We start from the raw sequence: 27,718 nt of genomic DNA on the forward strand, positions 1-27,718 counted from the left end.
CAAACCCCCCCATGCCCGCACTCCCCCTCGCCAACTCCCCACGCCCACACTCCCCCCTCACCAACCCCCCACGCCCACACTCCCCCTCCTCACCAACCCCCCATGCCCGCACTCCCCCTCCTCACCAACCCCCCATGCCCACACTCCCCCTCCTCACCAACCCCCCACGCCCACACTCCCCCCTCACCAACCCCCCACGCCCACACTCCCTCACCAACCCCCCATGCCCGCACTCCCCCTCCTCACCAACCCCCCATGCCCACACTCCCCCTCCTCACCAACTCCCCATGCCCACACTCCCCCTCCTCACCAACCCCCCATGCCCACACTCCCCCTCCTCACCAATCCCCCCACGCCCACACCCCCCCTCCTCACCAACCCCCATGCCCGCACTCCCCCCTCCTCACCAACCCCCATGCCCACACTCCCCCCTCCTCACCAACCCCCATGCCCGCACTCCCCCTCGCCAACTCCCCACGCCCACACTCCCCCCTCACCAACCCCCCACGCCCACACTCCCTCACCAACCCCCCATGCCCGCACTCCCCCTCCTCACCAACCCCCATGCCCACACTCCCCCTCCTCACCAACCCCCCATGCCCGCACTCCCCCTCCTCACCAACCCCCCATGCCCACACTCCCCCTCCTCACCAACCCCCCACGCCCACACTCCCCCCCTCACCAACCCCCCACGCCCACACTCCCTCACCAACCCCCCATGCCCGCACTCCCCCTCCTCACCAACCCCCCATGCCCACACTCCCCCTCCTCACCAACTCCCCATGCCCACACTCCCCCTCCTCACCAACCCCCCATGCCCACACTCCCCCTCCTCACCAATCCCCCCACGCCCACACCCCCCTCCTCACCAACCTCCATGCCCGCACTCCCCCCTCCTCACCAACCCCCATGCCCGCACTCCCCCCTCCTCACCAACCCCCATGCCCGCACTCCCCCTCCTCACCAACACCCCCATGCCCGCACTCCCCCCTCCTCACCAACACCCCCATGCCCGCACTCCCCCCTCACCAACACCCCCATGCCCGCACTCCCCCCCATTAATCCCCCATGCCCACACTCCTCACCAATCCCCCCATGCCCACACTCCCCCCTCCTCACCAACCCCCCATGCCCGCACTCCCCCCTCCTTACCAACCCCCATGCCCGCACTCCCCCCTCCTCACCAACCCCCCATGCCCGCACTCCCCCCCACCAACCCCCCATGCCCGTCCTCCCCCTCCTCACCAAACCCCCTCACGTCCGCAATCCCCCCTCACCAATACCCCCACACCCGCACTCCCCCTCCTCACCAAACCCTCTTACATCCATACTCCCCCCCTCACCAACCAGCCCCCCCACACCTGCACTCCCCCTCCTCACCAACCACCCCCACCCACACTCCCCCTCTCACCAAACCCCCCCATGCCCGCACTCCCCCTCGCCAACTCCCCACGCCCACACTCCCCCCTCACTAACTCCTCCATGCCCGCACTCCGCCTCCTCACCAACCTCCCACGCCCACACCCCCTGCTCACCAAACCCTCCCACGCCCACTCTTCCCCCTCCTCGCCAACCCCCCCCACACCCACGCTCCCCGCTCGCCAACCTCCCCCACACCCACACACCCCCCTTCACCAACCTGACACCCACTCTCCCCCCTCCTCACCGACCTCCCCAGCCCACGCTCCCCGCTCGCCAACCCCCCCATGCCCACACTCCCCCTCCTCGCCAGCCCCCACTTATTCCCTCATTCCAGAACACCTCTAGTCCCTCTCTCCCAGCTGTTCAATAAGATCATGGCTTGATCCGGCCATGTGCTCGGCTCCATCTACCTGCCTTTTCCCTCAGAACCCTTAAATCCCCAGACATAATCCAATCAAATAAAAATGGGTGAGGTGCTGCTGGTTTGGAGGGTAACAAATGTGCCTTTATTTAAGAAAGGCGGTAAAGACGAGCCTGGCAAGGGCAGGGCAGATGGTGCTAGCTAAGTGACTGGAGACTTAGCTAGCCGTACATCCAGAAAGATAAGAATTCACTTAGGGTAGTGAGCATGGCTATGTGTAGGAGATAGCATCTTATGAAGTTGATGATGTGACCAAGGAAACCCAGGAGAGGCGGTGGTAGATGAGGTCTTTGATAAGGTTCCAATGATAGGCTGCTGTGGAAAGTCAGGTCACATGGAATCCAGGGAGAACTGGCTAAAATCAGTTACACAATTGGCTTGATAGTTTCTTGGACTGGAGGCCCCTATCTCTGTGGCTGCTCCGGGTTGATGTTGGGCACGTTTGTATCAACGATTTGGATAAGAATGTAAAGGACATGATTAATAAACTTCCAAATGACCCTAAAATGTGCGTCAGAGTGGAAAGTGAAGAAGGTTATCAAAAATTAGAGGCAGACCACAATCAGATGGGCAGGTGGGATGGAGTGCTGGGTTTTGGAAAGTCAAATCCAGGCCGGTGTTTGACAGTGAACAACAGAGCCCTAGGGAGTGTCTTAGAACAAAGGGAGTACAAGTAGAGAGTTCCCTGGAGGTGGGGTCACAGACGGTGATTGTTGACGTGTCAGTCTACACTGGGGGGGATCGGAGGTGGAGGGTGTCAGCGGCATACTCGTGTCCTGGGCCCAGCACAGAGGCAGTCATAAGGAAGTGTCTTTACATTCTGAGGTGGTTTGGCTTGTCACCAAGTACTAACTAACAAATGCCAGTATCCTAATTGGTGGTCTGGCAGTTTGAGTGCACAGGAATGCCAGAAGCTGCAGAGAGTTGTGGACACAGCCCAGTACATCTCTCCCCACAGTCGATAGTATCTATAGGAGACACTGCTTCAAGAAGCAATGTGCACCACTGATGATCCCCACCATCATCTCACAGCTACTGTCAATAGACAGTAGGTGCAGGAGTAGGCCTTTCGGCCCTTCTAGCCAGCACCGCCATTCACTGTGATCATACACAATCACTACCCCGTTCCTGCCCTCTCCCCATATCCCTTGACTCCGCTATCTATAAGAGCTCTCTCTAACTCTCTTGAAAGCATCCAGAGACTTGGCCTCCACTGTCAGGCAGGACAGAAACCTGAAGTCCCACACCACCAGGTTTGGGAACAGTTACTTCTCTTCGACCGTTCAGTTCTTGAACCAACGTTCACAACCCTAATCACTATAGATCATCACACTGTGACCACTTCATTTTCTCATAATTGTGTTATTTATTGTAAAATTGTGTATATTTGTTCTTGTGACTGCTGTTTATCTGATGCTACGTGCCTGTGATGCTGCTGCAACTAATGCCCCTATGCACACAAGTGCATACGAACAATAAAATCACTCTCCACAACTGTTGATTTTTATGTTGTCAACAAACTTACCTGGATTTTCATTAATTCGGGACCAGGCACGGATCCCATGGAACGCCACACACCTCCAAAGAGAATAGCACCCTTCCTCCAATACCCGTGCCGATTTTGCATTTAACTTGCCAACTCACCATGGATTCCATGTGACTTAAATTTGTATCATGTTGGGACCATGTCAAATACCTCATCACTTGCTCAAAAACATCAGTCCAGTATGTAATTTCATGACTTGCACCTCAAAGTCGCACTGGCTGCCCCTCACAAACCCACTTTTCTCTCAGAGTTGTCTCCAATTATTTCCAAAATTAGCCTGTGAATTTCTGGATTATCCCTATAGTCCTTGAAGAAACGAACAGCTTTTGGCTTCTGTCCAGTCTTCTAGTGTCTTGCCTGTGGCTTGAGACAATACAAGCATCTTTTGCCAAGATTGCAACAATCTCAATTATCCAGGATTGATCCCTTCAGCTCTTCGATAGACCCAGCATCTCTTCCTTGATTTCAGTATGTCTAAACATCGGCAGAGCCCTCATTGATCTCACTATCCCCCCTTGTACTTGCTGAACACCAATGCATTTTGCACTTCAGCCATTCCCTGTGGCTCCGGACATAATTCCCCTCCCTCTTCCTTGTTACTGTTGATGTTAATGGAAGTACGAAATACATTGGGATTCTCTTTAATTCTACTCACCAGGAGTGTTTATTGACCCCTTTTAACCTTACAAATTCTACCTCATTTACACCTTAAGCACCAAGCAAGTCCTGGTCTCTACTGGGGGAAGGAGTTGGTGCTGTTTTGTTATTAACACATGAGTTACAATGAAAAGCTTGTCTTATTGTTCATACAGATCAAATCATTACTCCTGCACTACAGTCACCCTGTGGCTTTTACATCTTTCCAGAATATTTCCACGTATCTGCTGGTGGCTTCCTGGAGGTCTGTACTACAGCCCATCGGAGTGACAACACACTTCTTCCTCCTGAGCCCGACACACACTGTTTCAGTAGATAAGCCCTCTAGTTTGTCCTCACTGTGACATACTCCCTGATCAGCTGTGTAACCCCTCTCTTTTACCTCCCCCTCTACCGCGTCATCTGAACCCTTGAAACCTGAGCTGCCGGTTTTGCCCTTCACCCGAGCTTTGACAAGGTCCCAAATGGAAGTCCGGTCTGATAGGTTGGATTGTGTGGGATTCAGGGAGAGATAACTAAATGACTGTATATTTGGCTGGGTGGGAGGTTGGTTCTCAGAAAGGAGCCCTGTGTTCTTGTGATGTGCCCCTCGAGTAGGTGATGGGACCTTTATGCATACAGTTTGGATGAGAATGTAGTGGTGTTGTAGGCAGTGAAGAATGTTATCAAAAATAACGGAGATTGTGATCAAATGGGTTGCGTTGAAGTGCAGCAAGCTGTTTTAAAACCACAAGAAAATCTGCAGAATCTCCAAGTCCAAAGCAACACACACAAAATGCCGGAGGAACTCAGCAGGTCAGGTAGCATCTATGGAAAAGGGCAACCAGTCGGTGTTTCAGGTCGAGACCCTTCATCAGGACAGGTAATTCAGATAAGTATGTGGTGTTCCAGTATCAAAGTCAAACCAGAGAAGGACTTTGACAGTGAATGGTCTAGCCCTGAGGAATGTTGTAAAACAGAGGGCCATAGGATTACAAGCACGTGGCTCCCCGAAAGTGGACAAGAGTGGTGAAGAAGGATATTGGTACAGTGACCTTCATCAGGGTCCTGACAACAGAAATTGTGATGTTATCTTGCAGTTTCAGGACGATAGAAAAATGGAGGGTTATGTGGGAGGGAAGGGTTACATTGATCTTAGAGTAGGTTAAAAGGTCATCACAACATCATGGACTGTACTGTGGTGTGATGTTCCAGGTTCTGTTGTACAAGAGAACCTTGGTTATATAGGAATGGAGGGTTGTAGGCTGAGTGCGGGTCGGTGGGACTAGGTGAGAGTAAGCATTCAGCATGGACTAGAAGGGCGGAGATGGCCTGTTTCCGTGCTGTAATTGTTATATGGTTAAGAGGCTGGTGAGGACACATTTGGGGTTCTGTGTACACTTTTGGTCCCCCCTGTTGTAGGAAAGACATTATTAAACTGGAAAGTGCGAAAATTTTTGAGGATGTAGCTGGGACTCAAAAACCCGAGTTACTGGAGCAGGAGTTCCCAATGTCTTTTATGCCACAAACTAATACCGTTTAGCAAGATGTCCGTGGACTCCAGGTTGGGAACCCCTGATCTGGAGAGAGGTTGAGCAGGTTGGGGCTTTATTCTTTGGAGTGTGGGAGAATGAGGGGTGAGCTTACGGAGATGTATAAAACTGTGAGGAGTATAGGTAAGGTGCACGTTCAGTCTTTTTCCCCAAGGAAAGGGAACCAAAATTGGAGGGCTTGCCTTTAGTGTGAGAGGGGATAGATTTATAAGGGACCTGGGGTTACTTTTTCCCCACTAGTCCCTGTATGGAACGAGCTGCCAAAGGAATCAGTTAAGGGAGGTGCATTAACAATATTTAAAACTCACTTTGACAGGTACACGATTAGGAAAGGTTTACAGCAGGAGTTCCCAACCTGTGGTCTGTGGACCCCTTGCTTAATGGTATTGGTCCATGGCATCAAAAATATTGGGAACCCCTGGTTTAAAGGGATGAGGGCAAATGGGACTAGCTTAGCCAGCATGGGTGAGCTGGGTTGAGGGGCCTGCTCCTGTCTGTCCCTCTATCTGCTGCCCTACTGCTCTGGTTGAAGCCTCCTGAACAAATCTCCCAGGGAGGGTATTGATCTCCCTCCAGTTGAGTTGCAACCTGCCCTCTTGTACAGGTTCCACCTGCCCTGGAGGAGAGCTCTGCGTTCGATGTACCTGAAGCTGCACCAGCTCCTTAGTTAGACAATAAGCCCACTTTCTTGCCTTACTATCACATGGAACCTGTGGGTGCGGGGTTCCTGCGGACACGTGTATCAGTGAGGGGTCTGTGTGTGTGTGTGTAGTTGAGGTAGGCATTCTGGACTGATGGGCAGACTCACCTTTCTCAGAGAATGGTCGTTTAGAGCAGGGGCCCCGGGTGATGCTGACATCATCGATGCCGATGTCACCGAGGTATCCCGGCCCGCGGATAGCCTCCAGCACCACCTGTGGGGCACAGACCGGCATTGTAGAGCGGGAGGCTGCCGTCCACCCATACCCTCCTCATTACTCTCCTCCTCTACCCACCCATACCCAAGCTGCACACACCCCTCTTCCCTCCCCGCAACCTTCCCCTCCATCGTCTCGTCTTTCCACTGCACCCCTCACTAACACCACACACACTTATTCCTCTGCAGACTCTCCCTCGACCCCTTTCTTCCCACCCTTGCACCTCCCCTCATCTCCACCCCCCACCCTACACACCCTGTCTACACCCCTTCGCTGCCCCTTCCATCCTCATCCCACTTCATTCCCCTCCTGCCCTCTCCCACCTTCACCCTTCATTCCCCTCTCCTCCATTCATCCCACGTCGTTCCCCTCTGACATACCCACCCCTCAGCTCCCCTGCCCCTGCCCCCCATTACCTGGAAGGGTCCACTGGGATTGATGGTCACACTGCCCAGGCGCCATTCCTCCGCTTGGTTCCCGTTCAGGCTCCAGACTGGAGTCTCCACTGCCTTCACCCCCTGGGTCCGCACCAGCACGTTCAGGGAGCCTGGGGACAAGCAGAGGTCAGCAAACCTGCCAGGCTGAGCCCACGGGTTCAGATCGGGGTCGGAACGGAGCGGAATCTGACCAGAGTCAGACCAAATCAGAATCGAGAGCGGAGCAGGGTCACACCACACCAGACCAGAGTCAGAGCAGATTGATCTGGGGTCAGAGGGACCGGTTTTGGAATGTTACAGGCCATAGTCAGAGAGGAGCCTCAGAGTGGATCAGAGTGGAGTCAGTCAGGTTCGGAGTGGATCAGATGAGCCTCAGACTGGAGCGGAGTGGGTCTGATGACCAGGTAGGGAATTAGTTGGGATAGTAGAGGGGACGGGGTTGGACTGGGATCAGGGAAGGAAACAGGAGGTTCCTAGAACCTGAGTGCACACAAGGACAGACAGGACTATCCCTGTGTGCACGGTGAACTCGGGTGTACAGGATATCTCCCAAGTCAGTGAGTCCGGTATGCAGGCTGGGAGGGCAGTCTCGGTGGGGGAGTTAATGTGGTCAGCGTTGAATCAGGGGAGCTGAAGGCAGCTTTAATATGAAGGGGTGGAAGTACTCATTTTGCAGAACAATCCCACAGGCAGGACGGGGAAATGTGACCTCTGGTGTGTAATAGGGAGCCACAGGCTGAGAACCTATTCCAGGGAATTATGGCACCTATAGTTAGGGAACACTAAAGTGTTCCCACATCCTAGGGACTCACTTTCAACGACTCTTCATCTTACATTCTCAATATTAATTGCTCATTTATTCATTATTGTTACTATTATTTTCTTTTTGTGTTGGCACAATTTGTTTTTTTACACTTTGGTTTGTCTGCCTTGTATGCAATTTTTCTTTGATTCTGTTGTGTCTGTATCTATTATGAATGCCCACAAGAACATGAATCTCAGGGTTGTTTCTGGAGACATATATGTACTTTGACAATCAATTTGCTTATCCTACCCTGTCCTGTTGAGAAACGGAGTGTCTATGGGGAGCACTTTGGGAACAGTGACCATAAAATAGTCATGGAAGAAGACTGGGTTGATCCACTCCTAGACTGGGGCAAAGTCTATTGTGCATTCGAGTCAGAAGTGCAAGTGCATAGTTCAGTGAATCGTTCCTGTGCTCAACTGCCTAATATTCTGTCTGTATGACACCCTGGAATGCACAAGAAGCTGATCCTGATCCTAATGCAACAGCTCACTCTCCGTTTGAACATCTCAGTGTTTAGAATACCCAGCCCTTCCCGCTAGTGACCAGTTCCAGTTCGGACGGGGAATCCGGAGGGATTTTGGCAGGTTAGGGAGCTCAACGGGGTGGCACCAGGTGTAAGGGGTCGGGAGTGAGGATACCTGCTCCAATACCCACCCACGTGCTTGCCGTACATGTGGTAGTAGAAGCTGACGCAGAAGGGGGTGCTCCGCGGGGTCCTGAAGCCCACCCTGTGAGTGACGTTGTACAGGGGGCTGATGAGCCTGGCCCGGTCACCTGGTCTTCGTGGGGTTGATGCCTCAATGAACATGTAGTAGCCTGAGGGTGGGATACGGGGAGTAAGAGGAGTGTAAGGGGAGTGTGTGGGGACAAAGTGAACAGTTTCAGTGCCATGGGTCATCATCCAATCCAAACACCACCCTCCTAACCCCTCTTCCCCCCTCCCTCCCACTCCAACCACCCCACACTGCCTTCCAATCTCCTCCCTCTACCCTCCTTCTCATCCCATTTCCCAACCCGCATTCTCCCCTCATGTTCGTCGCCCACTCTCCCACCCCACCCATCCTCTTCGCCCTGCTCATCTCCTCATTCCCCTCTCCTCCAGCCCCCACCCCCTCACCCAACTCTGACACTGACCAGTTCTCTTGCCGCTGTTGTCGAAGCGGGGGCCGGTGTTGGGCGTTTTCTTGGGGTCCTGGGTCATGTTACTCTCCCGAGTCCAGTCGAAGTCATCCCGGGTGTCCTGGGTGAAGCCGCAGATCTGCTCATCCTCGAACCCACACACCAGCTCCCCTGGGACACAGAGTGACCGGGGAGTGAGACTCAGGGCAAGGGACCGGATGGGGGTTATGACCGAGAAGTCGATAGAGCGAGGGAGTGACCGGGGTGTGGGGAAGTGATTGAAACTCTGCTTGGTGGGGGAGTAACTGGAGGAGAGTTTAACAGAGAGGAGGGTAATGACTGGTGGGGGAAGTGACCTGGAGGGGAGCAACAGGGCTGTGGGGTGGGGGGTGTTGGGTGAAAGCAGCAGCCCATGGTGAATGAGGGGAGGTTGGAGGAGGGGAGATGGGGAAGTGAAGTGAAATGCAGTGATGGGGGATCCCCAGGGTTACTAGCAATTCCCCAATTCCCAGCAAATGTTACACACACAGACCCTTACCTGAGGGCGGCAGAGAGGAAGCGGCTGTAGGGGAGAAAGGGAAGGGATATGAAAAGCAGCCTCAAAATCCCACCCCTCAGAACTACCCCTTCAGAAACTTCCTGTACCACAAACCCCCCCCCCCACTTATCACTCTCCATCAAACCCCCTGTTGGACACCCACCTCAACAGGACCCCAAAATAACACCCCACCCCATATCATGCAAAATCCCTCCCTTCCCCCTTCAATACCTCCTCCCATCTCTACACCTACCATCTCCACCCCTCCCATCTCAATATCTCCTCCTAACCCCATGTCCAGGTCCCATCTCTACTTCCCTCCCCCCATCTCTTCCCTCCCCTTGATCACCCTCACTTCCCCATCTCTACCTTCCCAAATTCACCCTCTGCCAGTTTCCCCTCCCCCAATCTCCTTCCCACTCCCTTCCCCTCCCACCTGCCCCTCCCCATCTCTCCCAACCCCTACCATCTTCCTCACTTCTCCCTCCCTCCCATGTCAACCTCTCCCTGCACCTCCCTCCCTAACCCCATCTCTACCACTCCCCGCATCTCCTCCCCTCCCACCTTCCTCCCTCCTACTTCTCTCTTCCTCCCATCTCCCTCCCCTTTACGTATCTTCTCCCTCACTCCTTCACCACCCCATCTCTACCTCCTCCCACATCTCTCCATCTCCCCTCCCTCACTTCCCTGTTCTCTCTCATCTCTCCCTCCTATCCATCTCCTTCCTCCTCCCATCTGCTCCTCCCTCCCTCTCCCTCGCTCACTCCACTTTCTCTCCATCCCCTTCTCTCCCACTGTTCCATCCCCCCTCCATTCCTATCTCCTCTTCTCCATCTCTAACTACTCTCCCTTCTCCTGTCTTCCTTCCCATCCAATTTCTCCCTCTTCTATCCCTCACTCCCCCTTCAATACCTCCCTATCTTCTGCCCCTCTGTCTCATCCCCCCACATCTCTTCTCCCCCTCTCTCTGATCTCTCTCCCATCTATCACCCAACCTATCCCTCCCACCTCCCACCTCCCTCTGTTCTCTACCTCTGTCCCATCTGCCCCTCCCTCCACCTCCCCATATTTCCCTACCCCTCCCAGCTCTCTCTCCCTCTCCCAATCTCTCCAACTCTGCATTTCACCCTACTGCCATCTCTCCCTACACCTTCTCCATCTCCCTACCCTCTGCCCCTCCCTCCTATTCCTCTCCTTTTCTCTCCCTACCCCTGTTCTCCCTTCATCCCTTCTCTCCCTCACATATCCCTCCATCTCCCCCTCCTCCAGCTCTTCCTCCCTCCATCCATCCCTCATCTCTGCGTCCCACCACAACTCTACCCCTTCCCAGTTCCCTCCCCCTCTCATCTTCCTTCCCTCCCCATCTATCCCACCAACCCTACCTCTACCTCCCACATATCTCTCCCTCCCAAACTCTCCACCCATATCCTCTCTGTGCCCTTCCACAATGCCTTCATTCTCTCTCCCTTGACATTCTTCCCATGCACCTCATCACCTCTCTCGCTCCACTTCCCCTCTACTCCCCCCTCATTCCCATTCCTCCTCAATTCCAAACAACTAGTCTGCCCTTGCTTCCCTCCCTGCCGTCTGCATGTCTCTGACCCATTCCACTACCTCCTCATTTAAGACCATAAGACATAGGAGCAGAATTAGGCCTTTGTGCCCCTTCGAGTCTGCTCTGCCATACCATCATGGCTGATCTATTTTCCCTCTCAACCCCATTCTCTGGCCTTCTCCCCATAATGTTTGATGTCCTGATTTACCATGAACCTATCAACCTTTAGGGAATCGTTTACAAGGAATCCCAAGCTCCTTTGCACCTCTGATTTTTGAATTTTTTCCCTATTCAGAAAATAGTCTATGCCTTTATTCCTTCCCACCATTCTGCCAATCTGACTAAATCTTTCTGCAGACTCCCCGTTTTCTCAACACTACCTGCCCCTCCATCTATCTTTGTATCACCTTCAAACTTGGCCACAAAGCCACCAGTTCCTTCATCTAAATCAAATGGAAAGAGGGGTACCAACCCCAGCATCACAATAGTAGATGCCAGCAGCCAACCAGGAAAGGCCCCATTTATTACTACTCTTTGCCAATCTGCCAGTCTTTCCTGTAATATCATGGGTTCTTATCTTGCTGAGCCGCCTCATGTGCGGTACCTTGTCAAAGGCCTTGAAAATCCAAATAAACAGCATCCACTGGCTCTCCTTTGCCTATCCTGCCTGTTACTCCCTCAAAGAATTCCAAAAGATTTGGCAGGCAAGATTTCCTCTGACTGAAACCATTCTGATGTAGGCCTATTTTGTCAAGTGCCTTCCAGTACCCTGAAGCCTCATCCTTAATAATAGGCTTCATCATCTTTCCAACCACAAGAATTAGGCTAACTGGCTTATCATTTTCTTTCTTCTGCCTCCCTCCATTCTTAAAGAGTGATATTTACAATCTTCCAGTCCCCCAGAACCATTCCAGAATCTAGTGATTCTTGAAAGATCATTACTAATGCCTTCACAATCCCTGTAGCCACCTCTTTCAGAACCCTGGGGTGCAGTCTGGTTCAAGTGAGTTATCTACCTTCAGAATTTTTCAGCTTCTCAAACACCTTCTCCTTAGTGATAGCAAGGACACTCACTTCTGCCCCCTTTCTGGCATTATGTTGTGTCTTACACACTGAATACTAACACAAAATACTTATTAAGTTCATCCATCATTTCTTGTCTCCCAGTACTACCTCTCCAGCATCATTCTCCAGCGGTCCGAAATACATTCTCATCTCTATTTTACTCTCTGTATATCTGAAAAGTCTTTCTGTATCCTCCTTTATATTATTGGCTAGCTTACATTCATATTTCATCTATTCTCTCTATGACTTCTTAGTTGCCTCTTTTTTTAAAAAAAATTGCTCCAATCCACTAACTTTCCACTGACTTTTGCTTTATTATATGCCTTTTGCTTTTAAGCTGACTTTGTCATCTCTTGTTAATCACAGTTCCCTCATCTTCCCTTTAGAGTACTTTGGGATGTATTATTCCCACGCCTTCCGAGTTACTCCCAGAAACTCCAGTGATGTTCTGCTGTCATTCCTGCTAATGTCCCCTTCCAATCAACTCTCATGCCAGCTCCTCTCTCATGCCTCTGTAATTCCCTTTACTCCACTGTAATACTGATATGTCTGGTTTATAGCTTCTCCTCAAACAGCAGGGTGAATTCTATCATATTATGATCACTGCCTCCTAAGGGTTCCTTTACCTTAAGCTCCCTAATCAAATCTGGGTCATTACATCACACCTAATCCAGAATTGCCATCCCTCTGGTGGACTGAACCACAAGCTGCTTTGAAAAGCCATCTCGTGGGCATTCTATAAATTCCCACTCTCGAGATCTAGCACCACCTAATTTTCCCAATCTACTTGCATATTGAAATCCCCCATGATTTTTCACAACACTGCTCTTTTTACATGTCTTTTTTGCTTTCGTATCCCACATCCTGGCTGCTAGTTGGAAGTCTGAATATAACTCCCATCAGTCTTTTTACCCCTGCATTAACTCTACTCATAAGGATTCTACATCTTCTAATACAATATCAACTCTTCCTAAAGATTTGATTTCATTTTTTTACCAATAGAGCTACATCACTCCCTGTGCTTACCTGCTTGTCCTTTTGATACAATGTGTATACTTGGATGTTAAGTTCCCAACTATGATCTTCTTTCAGCACGTTTCAGCGATGCCCACAATATCATATCAGCCAATCTCTAACTGTGCTCCAAGATCATCGACCTTATTCTGCGTGTATTCAAGTACAACACTTTCAGCTTAGATTTGTCACCCTTTTTGATTTTGGCCCCATTGTTACTCTGCACCTCATCCCACTGACCTATCACCTGCCTATTCTTCCTGACAGTCCCACTACACCCTGCATCTAGCTGCCCCACCCTCAGTCCAATCACTTGTTCCCATCCCCTTGCCAAATTAGTTAAAACCCTCCGCAACAACTCTAGCATATCTGCCGCAAGGATATCGGTCCCCCTTGGGTTCATGTACAGGTCACTCCTTGCTCAGAAGAGATCCCAGTGATCCAGAAGTCTGAAGCCCTGTCCCCTTCCACCAGTTTCCTAGTCACACGTTCATCTGCTAAATCAACCTGTTCTTACCTTCACTGGCACGTGGCGCAGGCACCAATCCTGCTTTGCAGGTTCCTACCCAACTCTCTATATTCTCTCTTCAGGACCTCCTTCCTTTTCCTACGTATATCGTTGGTGCTAATATCTGCCACGACTTCTGGCGGTTCACCCTTCCCCCTTTAGAAAGCTGTGGACCCAGTCTGAGTCATCCCTGACCCTGGTTCCCGGGAGGCAACATAGCATCCGGGCGTCTTTATCGCGTCCACAGAATCAGCTGTCTGCTCCTGCAACTATGGAATCCCCGATCACTACTGCACTCCTCCCTCCTTCCCTTCTGAGCCACGGAGGCAGACTCAGTGCCAGAGACCTGGTCACTGCAGCTTCCCCTTGGTAGGTTGACATCCCCCCCCGCAACGGTATCCAAAGCGGTATACTTATTATTGAGGAGAACAGGTACAGACTTCCTACTCTCCCTGCCCCCTTTGCAATCTCCTCCATACCCTCTACCACTCTCCCCACTCCTTGCCCCTCTCCCTGCCGCGTCACCGCCACTCCTCGCGCCTGGTATGGCCGGCACACTAACGGTTGGTGTAGAGGATGGTGCGGCTGGCTGTGTCGCCTGGCCCGTAGCTGGTGATGGGGGTGAGGTGGACCCGATAGGAGCGAGGGATCCGGAGGTTGCCCAGAGTGTAGGTGAGGAGGGAGCCCACCTCGATGCTCTTGTTGACGGTGATCATGCTCGGCTTCAGCCACGCGCTGGGCGATCCCTGTCGACACCAGGAACACGAGAGCAGTGAGTGGGGGCCCAGAACAGTGCCTCGCCCCTCCCGCACGGAGCCCAGCACCGCGCCCCCCCCCCCCCCCGCGTGGGGCCCACACACAAAAGCTGTGCTAACTAGCCCTAAAAATTTTCTAGATCTGCCACAGTTCACCTACAAACCCAACAGATCTGTAGGTGATGCAGCTAGCATCAGTCTGGACTTTCATACTACAACACCTTGGCTCCCATGGTACATATGTCAGGATTCTCTTTGTCAATTTCAGTTCAGCCTTCAATACCATCATCCCTGAGCTTCTGGAAGAGAAACTCTCCAGACTTGACGCACCTGGTCCCACCTGCAGGTGGATCACAAACTTCATCTCGGACAGGAGGCAGTACGCGAGACCAGGCAATCACATCTCCACTTCCCGCTCACTCGGCAGTGATGCACCACAGAGCTGTATTCACTCAGCTCTCTTATTTTCTCCAATCTCCAGTGATCCATCAGTTAAACTGATAACATTTGCAGACAACACCACTGTCATTGGACTGATCACCAGAGGCGACACTGATACCAGGAAGTACACAAGCAGGAGGTTGTGGAGGCCAAGTCTTTACGTATATTTAAGGCAGAGGATGATAGATTATTGATTGGTCAGGGCATGAAGGGATATGAGAAGGCGGCAGGAAATGGGGGCTGAGAGGGAAAATGGATCAGCCATGATGAAATGGCGGAGTAGACTCGATGGGCCAAATGGCCTAATTCTTTTCCTATGTGTAGTGTAGGGCTCCGTTAGTCTCGATAGACCATGGATTTGCGCCTTGGAAAGTTTCCAGGGCGCAAGCCTGGGCAAGGTTTTTTTTTAACAGAAGACCGGCAGTTGCCCAAACTGCAAGTCTCCCCTCTCCACGCCACCAATGTTGTCCAAGGGAAGGGCATTCTGTTCCTAGATCTTATTGTCTTAACTAGTATCCTTAACTTGTCCTAAACAAGGCAGGACCCTCACCATCCAGGACCGGCCCTCAGGGAGGAGGTACAGGAGCCCGAAGACACACTCTCAATGGTTTAGGAACAGTACCTCACTCTTTGCACTACTTATTTGTTTTTTTTTAAATATATTTCTTATTGTAATTTATAGTAAATTCTAAACACGAGAGATCCTGCAGGTGCTAGAAATCCAGAGCAACATGCCCAAATTGCTGGAGGAACTCAGCATGTCAGGCAGCATCTATGGAAATGAATAAACAGTTGATATTTTGAGCCAAGACCCTTCTTCAGGACTGGAAAGGAAGTGGGGAAACAGACACCGGAATAAAAAGTTGAAGGGAAGAGATGAAAGAAGCTGGAAAGTGATAGGTGAAGCCAGATGGGTGGGGAGGCAGAGGGCTGAAGAAGAAGGAATCTGATACGAGAGGAGAGTGGACCATGGGAGGTAGGGAATGAGGAGGGGCACCAGAGGAAGGTGATAGGCAGATGAGGAGAAGAGGTAAGAGGCCACTTGGGGAATTGAGGAAGAGGGGAAAAAGTTACAGGAAGGCGAGGTTGAGGTTCATGCCATCAGTTTAGAGGCTACCTAGAGACAGAACATGAGGTGTTGCTGCTCTCCCTGAGAGTGACCTCATCGTGGCAAAAGAGGCCATGAACCAAAATGTCAGAATGGGAATCAGAATTAAAATGGTTGGCCACCAGCTTTTGACAGGTGGAGCTGAGGTGCTTGACAAAGCAGTCCTCCAGTTTATGACAGGTCTTACCAATGTAGAGGAGGCCAGATCAGGAACACCGTGTACAATGGATGACCCCAATTCATTTGCAGGTGAAGTGTTGCCCCACCTGGAAGGACTGGGGCTCTGAAGGTGAGGGTGGAGGTAAATGGGCATTTCTGTTGCGTGCAGGGATATGTGCTTGGTGAGAGATTAGTGGGGAGGGATGAGGGAATCGTGGAGGGAGCAATGCCTGTGGAAATTGGAGGGGTGGGGTAAAGATGTGTTTGGTGGTAGGATCCCAATGAAGATGATGGAAGTTGTAGAGAATGATGTGTTGGATGGGGAGGCTCACGTGAGAAGAAAAGGAACTTTACCCCTGTTAAGGTGGTGGGAAGATGGGGTGAGTGCAGGGAAGGGTAGCATCAATGATGGAGGAAGAGAAACGCCGTTAATCTCTGATGTCCTGAAACGAAAGCCCCATCCTGGAAGCAGATGCGGCGGAGTCAAAGGAACTAAGAGAAAGTAAAAGCGTTTTTACAGGAGACGGCAGAAGAGGTATAGTCAAGATAGCTGTGGGAATGGGTAGGTTTCTGAAAGGTATCAGTAGACAGTTTGGTTACAGAGATGGAGCAGAGAGATTGAGAAACAGGAGAGGTGTCAGGAATGGACCAAGTGAATTTAAGGGCAGGGTGGAAGTTGAGGCAAAGCTGATGAAATTGGCAACTTCAGCATGGCTGCATGAAGCAGCACCAATGCAGTCTTCAATGCAGTGCAGGAAGAATTGGGGATCATTATAGGGAAAGGCTTGTTCTACAAAAGGCAGGCATAACTGGGGTCCATGTAGGTGCCCCTTGAGTTTGGAGAGTTGAAGGAGGAGTTGAACAAAAATTTTTGAGGGTGAGGACCAGTTTTGCCAGATAGAGGAGGGTGGTGGTGGAGGAGAATTGTCAGGTCTGTTGTCAAGAAGGCAGCGGGGAGCTTTAAGGCCTTGACGGGGGACAGAATAGCATAGGGACTGGACCTCCATGGTAAAATGAGGTGTTAGGATGGGGGAACAAAGTTACTGAGGACATTGAGAGCATTTGAAGTGTCACAGTTGTAGGTGGGAAGGGACTGAAGCAAGGGAGATAGAATGGAGCTGAGGTCTGCAAACACGAGTTCAGTGAGGCAGAGACAATGAGCCTACCCAGACAGTCAGGTTTGTGGATCTTGGGTAAGGGGTAGAAACAAGCGATGCAGGGTAAGGGAACTGAGTTTGGTGGCAGTGAATGGGAGTTCTCCAGAGTTGATGAGCTTAGTGATGGCGTCAAAGAGAGTTTTCTGATGGCCTGGAGCGGGGTCCTTTTTCAAGGGGTCAGTCAACGGAGGTGTCTGAGAGTCAATCCTCCAGACTACAACAGCAACCCACTTTGCAGTGCTGCCGCAAAAGAACAAATTTTCCGATATAGCTCAACAAGAGTAAACCTGATTCTGAAGTAGGATCTCACTCCCAGTACCAAGTTCTTGTCAAGACCGAGTTCTCCCAGACTGTGCACGGAAATCCACAATGGAGAGCATCTCCTCTGCGCCCACGTTCAATCTGCATGGGAGGTTTGTCCCGTCCAGGTGCGCCTGTCATCTGTCCATCTCTCAGGTTACATGAACCTCTCCACCTGAGAACCTCTCTAACAGCTTCCTCACACCCTCTCACCTGCCCCACCCATCCCACCGTGGGGCTCACCTCTTCCTGGGCATCCAGCTGATACCTCAGGACGTCCCCGACTGCATTGGGAAGCCGCTGCGTCCACTGCAGGAGGAAGGTGTACAGGTTGGGATGCTGGATCCGCACCGGGCTTGGGGTGTCGAAATAAAACTCCGGCTCGTAGGCTCGTCCTTCACAGAGAGAAGAGTGAATGGGCAAGGGCCCAGACCCCGGTATAGACCCCACCCCCTGGGGACAGACACCAGCCCCCTGGGTAAGACAGTGAGTGGGCAAGGGCCCAGACCCCGGTATAGACCCCACCCCCTGGGGACAGACACCACCCCCCCTGGGTAAGACAGTGAGTGGGCAAGAGCCCAGACCCCGGTATAGACCCCACCCCTTGGGGACAGGCACCACCCCCCTGGGTATGGAGAGTGAGTGGGCAAGGGCCCAGACCCCAGTCTAGACCCCACCCCCTGGGTAAGACAGTGAGTGGGCAAGGGCCCAGACCCCGGTATAGACCCCACCCCCTGGGGACAGGCACCACCCCCCTGGGTATGGAGAGTGAGTGGGCAAGAGCCCAGACCCCGGTATAGACCCCACCCCCTGGGTAAGACAGTGAGTGGGCAAGGGCCCAGACCCCGGTATAGACCCCACCCCCTTGGGACAGGCACCACCCCCCTGGGTATGGAGAGTGAGTGGGCAAGGGCCCGGTCCCCAGTATAGACCCCACCCTCTGGGTAAGACAGTGAGTGGGCAAGGGCCCAGACCCCGGTATAGACCCCACCCCCTGGGGACAGACACCACCCCCCTGGGTATGGAGAGTGAGTGGGCAAGGGCCCAGTCCCCAGTATAGACCCCCCCCCCCCCGGAGATACCACCCCCCACCCCCCCCCCCCGGAAGGGTCCAGACCTCGGTATGGATTCCACCCCTGGGGACAGACACCACCCCTCTGGGTGTATAGAGAGTGAGTGGGCAAGGGCCCAGACCCCAGTCTAGACCCCACCCCCTGGGTAAGACAGTGAGTGGGCAAGGGCCCAGACCCCGGTATAGACCCCACCCCCTGGGGACAGGCACCACCCCCCTGGGTATGGAGAGTGAGTGGGCAAGAGCCCAGACCCCGGTATAGACCCCACCCCCTGGGTAAGACAGTGAGTGGGCAAGGGCCCAGACCCCGGTATAGACCCCACCCCCTTGGGACAGGCACCACCCCCCTGGGTATGGAGAGTGAGTGGGCAAGGGCCCGGTCCCCAGTATAGACCCCACCCTCTGGGTAAGACAGTGAGTGGGCAAGGGCCCAGACCCCGGTATAGACCCCACCCCCTGGGGACAGGCACCACCCCCCTGGGTATGGAGAGTGAGTGGGCAAGGGCCCAGTCCCCAGTATAGACCCCCCCCCCCCCGGAGATACCACCCCCCACCCCCCCCCCCAGAAGGGTCCAGACCTCGGTATGGATTCCACCCCTGGGGACAGACACCACCCCTCTGGGTGTATAGAGAGTGAGTGGGCAAGTGCCCAGACCCTGATATAGACCCTCCCACCCCCTGTACAGAGAGTAAGTGGTCAGTGGCCCAGACCCCAGTACAGGCCCTACCCTTCTTTCCTGGGTACAGAGTGAGTGGGCAGGGGACCGGACCCCACCCTGTGGGGACAGAGAGCAAGTGGACAGGGACACAGTATTGACACCACCCCATGGGGACAGAGAACAGGAGGGCCGGGGCCCAGACCTCAGCCCGTGGGACAGAAATTGAGTGGACAGAGGCCCGCACCATGGACAGCACCCCAGGCACAGAGGGAGGGAGACTGCCCAAAAGTAACCCACAGCTAATGACCTGTAGGTACATCCCTCCCTCCCTCTCCCCTCGCATTCCCCACCCCTCCTCACCAGTGAGGTTGAAGAGACAGGTCTGCACTCCCACAGCATTGGTCATCCGGCACCGGTACACCCCGTACATGCCCGGCCGCAGAGGAGGCAGCTTCAGCTCGGAGCGGTCAGGGGTCTCGAGCTCCAGCCTCTCCAGGGGGGCCTCGCCCAGCGTCCACTCGGCCGACGTCACCTTCATCGGGTTCCCGCTGACCACCCGACAGGTCAGCGTGACCCCGCGGCCCAGCCTCTGCCGTACATCCGCAAACTCCGGCTCCACCATCAGGGGATCTGTGTGTGGCAGGGTGGGGGAGCGGGGGAGATCGGTCAGTGCGTGTTCCCCAATCGGCCCATCGGATGGACCTAGCCCACGCCCACAACCCTCCCCAAACACTGATCCTCTCACCCACATCTCCCTCCCTCCATTTCCCCTTCTCACCCACCAGACAAAGGAGCAGAATTAGACCTTTCGGCCTGTCTAGTCTGTACCGTCATTCCATCATGGTTAATTTATTGACCCTCTCAACCCCATTTTCCTGCATTCTCCCCTTTGACACCCTTACTAATCAAGAACCTATCCACCTCTGCTTTAAATATACCCAATATCTTGGTCTCTGAATTCCACAGATTCACCATCCTCTGGCTAAAGAAATTCTTCATCTCTGTTTTAAATGGACATCCCCATCCCTGAGGCTGTGCTCTCTGGTCCTGAACACCCACTACAGGGAACACCCTCTCCAAATCCACTCTATCGAGGCCTTTTAAAATTTGACAGGTTTCAATGAGATGCCCCCTCATGCCTCTGAACTCCAGTGAGTGCAGGCCCAGCACCACCTCATACATTAACCCTTTCATTCCCAGAATCATCCTTGTGAATATCCTCGGGACCCCCTCCAATGCCAGTATGCATTTCTTAGGTAGGGGGCCCAAAACTGCGCACAACACTGCAAGTGTGGTCTGACCAGTGCTTTATAAAGCCTCAGCATTACATCCTCTCAAAATGAGTGCTAACATTGCATTTGCCTTCCTTATCACCAAGCCAACCTGCCAGTTAACCTTCAGGAAATCCTGCACAAGGACTCTCAAGTCCTTTTGCACCTCGGAGTTTTAGAATCTTCTCCCCATTCAGAACATCGTCTAAGCCTTTCTTTCCACCAAAGTGCCTGACCGTACACTTCCCTATACTGCATTCCATCTGCCACCTCTCTGCCCATTTTCCTAATCTAAGTCCTTCTGCAGATTCGCTGCTTCCCTAACACTACCTGCCCCTTCACGTATCTTCGTATCATCCACAAACTTGTGCGCAAAGCCATCAATTCTGTCATCCAAACCGTGGAACAGAACCAGTCCCTGCCAACCAGAAAAGGCTCCTTTTATTCCCACTCCTTGCCTCCTTCCAGTCAGCCAATGCCCTACTCATGCTGGTATCTTTCCTGTAATAGCATGAGCTCTTATCGTGTTTAGCAGCCTCGAGTGTGGCACCTTGTCAAAGGCCTTCTGAAAATCCAAGAAAACGTCATCTGCTGACTCCCTTTGATCACTGATGCCCCAACCTGACCCCTGACCATAACTACACCCCAAGCCCTTCCTCTCTCCGTGTCCCTCCTTAACATCCCATCCTCAAGACACACCTAACTCTTAACCCTCTCTTCTTTCAAACCCTACCTACAGCCCACCACTCTCTTCCCACCCTGTCCCTCCCCCGTCTGTCCAGCAAGTGTCCGCACGATCTCAAACTCTTGCTTCCCCCGCCTTTGTCATTACTCACACAGCCCCTCCCTCTGCTCCCCCCACGCACACAGCACAAGGTACACACTCACTCCCTCTGCACCCCCCCCAACTCACAGAGTACGTTGAAGTGGATGCTCCCCTCGCGGGCGCGGACGTTGAGTGCGTTGTACACTCCGGTCCGACAGCGATACGTCCCACTCTGGTCCCGGCTGACATTGTCCAGTCGCAGTATCCCGTCCAAGGACTCCCACTCTTGTAATCCTGCCGGGAGGCTCCGCTCCTTGTCCTTGTCCATCCGGGACCACAGCACCACCGGCTTCGGCTTCCCGCTCACCGCGCAGCGCAACTCTGCTGAGGAGCCCTCGATCACCTCCACCACAGGCTGGACCACCTCCAACACAGGGGGCTCTGGGCGGGGGCGGGAAGGGGGAGAGGGGTGGAACAGAAGGGGGAAGCCAGGAAGGGAGAAGGGAGAGTAAGGTTAGAGGAGGTGGGGAGGGGTAGATGGGGGTTTGGGGTGGTAACAAAAGGGGGGATTTGGGAGAGGTGGGAAAGGGAGATGGGGAAGTAGGAGAGGGAGGATGGAGAGAGTTATAAAGTCACACAGAACAGAACCAGGCCTTTCAGCTCATCAAGTACATACCCAGTCAAGTCAGTCCCAGTTCCTTTGTTTAGTCCATACACCTCTCCTGTCCATGGACCTGGTCCAATTGTCTTTTAAATTATTTTTTTACCCACCTCAACCACTACCTCTGGCAGCTCATTCCACACACAGCTCCTTCTGGGCAAAAATAAACTTGCCTCTTAAAGTTCCTATTAAATCTCTCCTCTGTCGCCTTAAGACTGCGGCGTGTGTCAGTGAGACAGGGCATGGGTCAGTGTGTCGGTGAGTTGGGGCACGTGTCACGGTGTTAGTGAATGTGTCACTGTGACTGGAATATGTGGCTGAGCTGGGGAGTGCAGAACGATCTCCCTCAGACTAGAGGAGATGTTAATGTCGGTGCCGGCCTGTCATGAATCGCGGAGCGCTGTTCACCCGGGCTGGTGGAGGTTTTAACGCCGACGCTGACTCGGGAATGACCGAGCCGTGGAGTGTGCTCACCCAGGTTAATGGCGGTGTTGACATCATTGCTGCCCTGGGGAACGGCTGCACTGCGGGGTGTGTCAGCCGGTGTGTGGGTGCGTCGGGGAGTGCTCACCCAGGCTGGTGGAGATGTTGACGTCGATGCTGACCTCGGGGACCGCCGAGCCGCGGAGGGAGGCCACGCACGTGTAGGTGGCGGAGTCGGAGAAGCGCATGCTGATGATGTCCAGGCTGGTGACTCCGGGCGGGAACTCCTGGTCATTGCGGGAGATGATAATACGACTGCTGGGCCGCAGGGTGCGACCGTTCTTCAGCCAGCGGTAGGTCAGCTCCTCCTGCGGCACCGCCTCCACCTGACAGGACACCTTCACCTCCCGGTCCAGGTGGATCTTTTCATCGTCATGGAACGGGTCGGGGGTGATCCAGAACCGGCCATTCCACAGGGCTGCGGACAAGCAAGGGCCGAGTGACTGCTGAGTGTATTCAGCGAGGTGGGACAGTGCAGTGTACCAGTTCGATCTACAGTAGGACCGTGTATCGGACAGTTCTGTGTACGGTGGGAGACTGCGCACGGTGGACACTACATACGGGATGGTTCGGTGTACAGTGGTGACTGCATACTGGACGGTTCTGCGCACGGTGGACACTACATACGGGATGGTTCGGTGTACAGTGGTGACTGCATACTGGACGGTTCTGCGCACGGTGGACACTACATACGGGATGGTTCGGTGTACAGTGGTGACTGCATACTGGACGGTTCTGCGCACGGTGGACACTACATACGGGATGGTTCGGTGTACAGTGGTGACTGCATACTGGACGGTTCTGCGCACGGTGGACACTACATACGGGATGGTTCGGTGTACAGTGGGGACTGCATACTGGATGGTTCTGCGCACGGTGGACACTACATACGGGATGGTTCGGTGTACAGTGGTGACTGCATACTGGACGGTTCTGCGCACGGTGGACACTACATACGGGATGGTTCGGTGTACAGTGGTGACTGCATACTGGACGGTTCTGCGCACGGTGGACACTACATACGGGATGGTTCGGTGTACAATGGTGGCTGCATACTGGACGGTTCTGCGCACGGTGGACACTACATACGGGATGGTTCGGTGTACAATGGTGGCTGCATACTGGACGGTTCTGCGCACGGTGGACACTACATACGGGATGGTTCGGTGTACAGTGGTGACTGCATACTGGACGGTTCTGCGCACGGTGGACACTACATACGGGATGGTTCGGTGTACAGTGGGGACTGCATACTGGACGGTTCTGCGCACGGTGGACACTACATACGGGATGGTTCGGTGTACAGTGGGGACTGCATACTGGACGGTTCTGCGCACGGTGGACACTACATACGGGATGGTTCGGTGTACAGTGGTGACTGCATACTGGACGGTTCTGCGCACGGTGGACACTACATACGGGATGGTTCGGTGTACAATGGTGGCTGCATACTGGACGGTTCTGCGTACGGCGCGGATACGCTGCTCTCACTCACCGCGGACCTGCACCTCCACCGACCGGCGTGCAGGGTTGCCGACCCCGTTCTGTGCTGAGCAGTTGTAGTGTCCGGCCTGCTCTCGCCTGATGTCCCGGATCCACAGTTTTCCTGCTTGGATGCGGACGTTGTCCGGCATGGGGCCGGGGGAGTGAGACCACCAGAGCACGGGAGCAGGGTCCCCGCCGACCACCAAGCACTCCATCTCCACTTCACTGCCGGGGTCCACCACCAGCAACTCCTGTACCGACACCGACAGCACTGGGGGAGCTGAGGGAGACTGCCTGTCAGTGGGGCAGGGACTGGGGTCACCTCATGTCCTTGAGGGACCAACGACAGTGACAGCATTGGGGGGAGGTGCTGAGGGAGCCTGCCTGTCAGAGGGGGTAGGTACTGGCTCCACCATCCCTCCTGAGTGGTCACTGTCCCTCAGGTCACTGTCCATCCCATATGGTCACTCTCTGTCCCGAGTCATCTCAAGAGGTCACAGATCGTCCCGAGGGGTCACAGAACCTCCCGATGTGGTTGGGGGGGGGCGGGGGCTGAAGGAGACCACTTGTCAGTCACCGCCTGTCCCAAGAGATGATCGTCTGTGGGGGTCACTGTCCGTCCCGAGGGGTGACACTCAGGACAGACTCAACTTGGGCGTCGCTCTGCTGCCTGAACTGCCGTGGTGAATGAGGGCAGCCCCTCCTCCTCACCCTCTCCCCCTCACCTTCCCCATGACATTTGCCTCCCCTCTCCTCCTTCCTCTCCCTCCTCCTGACATTACCCCCCTCCCCTCAATGCTATCCTCTGGCACCAGCTCTCTCCCTGGGCATTCTCCCTTACTGCTCTACCGGACCTTATTCACTCTGGCTCCCACCTCCTGACTCCTACCTCACTGTCCCCGACCTCTCACCTTCCTTCAGTGTCCTTTTGTCCATTTCACTCTCTGCTCCCTCCCCCTGTTACCCCCCTCCCCCTCAAAGCACATTGATGTGGGTAGAGCAGTGGATGTGATTTATAGATTTTAGTAAGACATTTGATAAGTTTCCCCATGATAAACTCACTCAGAAAGTCAGGAGGCATGGGATCCAGGGAAACTTGACTGTGCAGATTCAGAAGTGGTTTGCCCACAGAAGGCAGAGGGTGGTAGGGAATGGAGAGCATGGATTGAAAATTGGCTGGCTGACAGGAAACAAAGAGTAGTGATTAACGGGTCCCTTTCGGAATGGCAGGCTGTGACCAGTGGGGTACCGCAAGGTTCGGTGCTGGGACCGCAGCTGTTGACAATATACATTAATGATTTAGATGAAGGGATTAAAAGTAACATTAGCAAATTTGCTGATGACACAAAGCTAGGTGGCAGTGTGAAATGTCAGGAGGATGTTATGAGAATGCAGGGTGACTTGGACAGGTTGGGTGAGTGGGCAAATGTATGGCAGATGCAGTTTAATGTGGATAAATGTGAGGTTATCCACTTTGGTGACAAGAAAAGGAAGGCAGATTACTATCTAAATGGAGTCAGTTAGGAAAACGGGAAGTACAACAAGATCTAGGTGTTCTTGTACATCAGTCAATGAAAGCAAGCATGCAGGTACAGCAGGCAGTGAAAAAAGCTAATGGCATGCTGGCTTTTATAACAAGAGGAATTGAGTATAGGAGTAAAGAGGTCCTTCTGCAGCTGTACAGGGCCCTGGTGAGACCCCACCTGGAGTACTGTGTGCAGTTTTGGTCTCCAAATTTGAGGAAGGACATTCTTGCTATTGAGGGAGTGCAGCATAGGTTCACAAGGTTAATTCCCAGAATGGCGGGACTGTCATATGTTGAAAGATTGGAGCGACTGGGCTTGTATACACTGGAATTTAGAAGGATGAGAGGGGATCTGATTGAAACATATAAGATTATTAAGGGATTGGAAGCACTGGAGGGAGGAAGCATGTTCCCGCTGATGGGTGAGTCCAGAACTAGAGGCCGCAGTTTAAGAATAAGGGGTAGGCCATTTAGAACAGAGATGCGGAAAAACTTTTTCACCCAGAGAGTGGTGGATATGTGGAATGCTCTGCCCCAGAAGGCAGTGGAGGCCAAGTCTCTGGATGCATTCAAGAGAGAGTTAGATAGAGCTCTTATAGATAGCGGGGTCAAGGGATATGGGGAGAGGGCAGGAACAGGGTACTGATTGTGTATGATCACAGTGAATGGCGGTGCTGACTAGAAGGGCCGAATGGCCTACTCCTGCACCTACTGTCTATTGTCATTCTGCCTTGAGATCGATGACGAGTGGTACTCTGCAGGGATTCTGTTCTGCGGGTGTTGTACATGATTTGAATGAGGAAGTGGAAGGGTATGTTAGGTTTGCAAATGACACAAAGTTTGTCGGTGCTGTGGATAGAGTAGAAGGTGCCATAGGTTACAACGGGATATTGATAGAGAGCAGAGCTGGGCTGAGAAGTGGCAAATACTGCTCAATCCATAGAAGTGTGAAGTGATTCATTATGGAAGGTCAAATTTGAAGGCAGATACAGGGTTAATGGTAGGATTTTTAGAGGAGCGGAAGAACAGAGAGATCTTGAGGTCCATAACCATAGATCCCTCAAAGTTGGCACGCAAGTTGATAGGGTGATTAGGAAAGCATATGGTGTATTGGTCTTCATTAATCAAGGTTCAAGTTCAAGAGCTGTAAGCCTTCTAGTTTTATTTCAATAGCTTCCTTTACCAGGCGGTCTGAAAAGCCGTTGCTGCGGCACAGTAGTTTTGTGCTGTCAAAGTCAGTCTTATGGCCATTGCAAATGCAGTGTCTGCTACCACCACTTTCTCCAGGTAACCCAAATGGATACATCTCCTCTGCTCCTTGATGCAGGTTTCCGTCATGTGTCCCATCTGGCTGATATACGCTGCTCTGCATTCATAGGGAATCCTGTAAATGCCAGCTGACCTGAATCCCAGGTCAGCTTTGAACTTCCTTACAGGTTTGTGGATGGTATTAATCTGGCATTTCTTCAGGATCCTAGTGATCCTTCCAGAAACCATGGAAATATAGGAAAGACAAGCAACAGCGACAGGTTCCTCCTCATTGTTAAGATTCCCGATTTTTCCCTCAGCCCTATTGAAGGATTGATTTCCTTCAATTGTAAACAAGGTGGGAGAGCAGAAACCTGATTGGATAAGGACTAGCCAGTCAGGAGGGACATACTGTGGGGGTATAAATACCACTAGACTAGACGTGCTCAGGCATTATCCCTGATGAAGATGGCAGAGCTTATCATCAAAAAGTTGGTTATAATTGCTAGCTGTACTTGGCTGGAAGCCTGAGAGGAGTTTATTCGCTGCCAAGTAATGTTGCAACTCTATAAAACCCTAGTTGGACCAACTTGGAGTTCTGTATTCAGTTCTAGTCGCCTCATTTTAGAAAGGATTGTAGGAGCCTGAAGACACATACTCAATGATTCAGGAACAGCTTCAACAGATTTCCGAATGGATATCAAACCCATGAACACTATCTCACTATTTTTCCCCCTTTTTCACTATTTATTTAACTTTTTAAATTTATATACTTTAATTTACAGTTTATTATTTATTGTAATGTGATGCTTCCACATAACAACAGGTTTCGTGACATACACCGGTGATATTAAATCTGATTCTGATATGGAAATTTCAGAGAGGGTGCTGAGGAGATTTACCGGGATGCTACCTGGATTGGAGAGCATGTCTTATGAGGATATGTTGAGCAAGCTAAGGTTTTTCCTCTTTGGAGTGAGGGAGGGTAAGAGGTGACTTGATGGAAGTGTGTAAGGTTATGAGAGGCATAGACAGAGTGGGGATCCACTGGACAGCAATGGCCAATGGACATTCATTTACGGTGATTGA

The 27,718-nt window shown here is 52.7% G+C and overlaps 1 protein-coding gene across 3 annotated transcripts in view; it reads right to left on the reverse strand.

Moving 5' to 3' along the window:
• Window positions 1-27,718, reverse strand: part of LOC140733027 (MAM domain-containing glycosylphosphatidylinositol anchor protein 1-like) — a 57,428-nt gene that overhangs the window by 9,122 nt on the left and 20,588 nt on the right. For 2 of the 3 annotated variants that reach the window (XM_073055799.1, XM_073055800.1), the window contains 11 exons: window positions 23,867-24,136; window positions 22,460-22,789; window positions 21,375-21,668; window positions 19,551-19,820; window positions 17,703-17,854; window positions 14,102-14,285; window positions 9,398-9,421; window positions 8,875-9,030; window positions 8,395-8,556; window positions 6,912-7,042; window positions 6,387-6,492 (listed from right to left, as the gene is read on the reverse strand). In XM_073055799.1, the coding sequence (XP_072911900.1) occupies window positions 6,387-6,492; window positions 6,912-7,042; window positions 8,395-8,556; window positions 8,875-9,030; window positions 9,398-9,421; window positions 14,102-14,285; window positions 17,703-17,854; window positions 19,551-19,820; window positions 21,375-21,668; window positions 22,460-22,789; window positions 23,867-24,136 (2,079 nt within the window). The remainder of the gene's footprint in view (window positions 1-6,386; window positions 6,493-6,911; window positions 7,043-8,394; window positions 8,557-8,874; window positions 9,031-9,397; window positions 9,422-14,101; window positions 14,286-17,702; window positions 17,855-19,550; window positions 19,821-21,374; window positions 21,669-22,459; window positions 22,790-23,866; window positions 24,137-27,718) is intronic. The other variant, XR_012100207.1, reaches the window with a different exon arrangement.

This window comes from Hemitrygon akajei, chromosome 9 (genome assembly GCF_048418815.1).
Source record: "Hemitrygon akajei chromosome 9, sHemAka1.3, whole genome shotgun sequence".
In the NCBI taxonomy this organism is placed as follows: Eukaryota; Metazoa; Chordata; class Chondrichthyes; order Myliobatiformes; family Dasyatidae; genus Hemitrygon; species Hemitrygon akajei.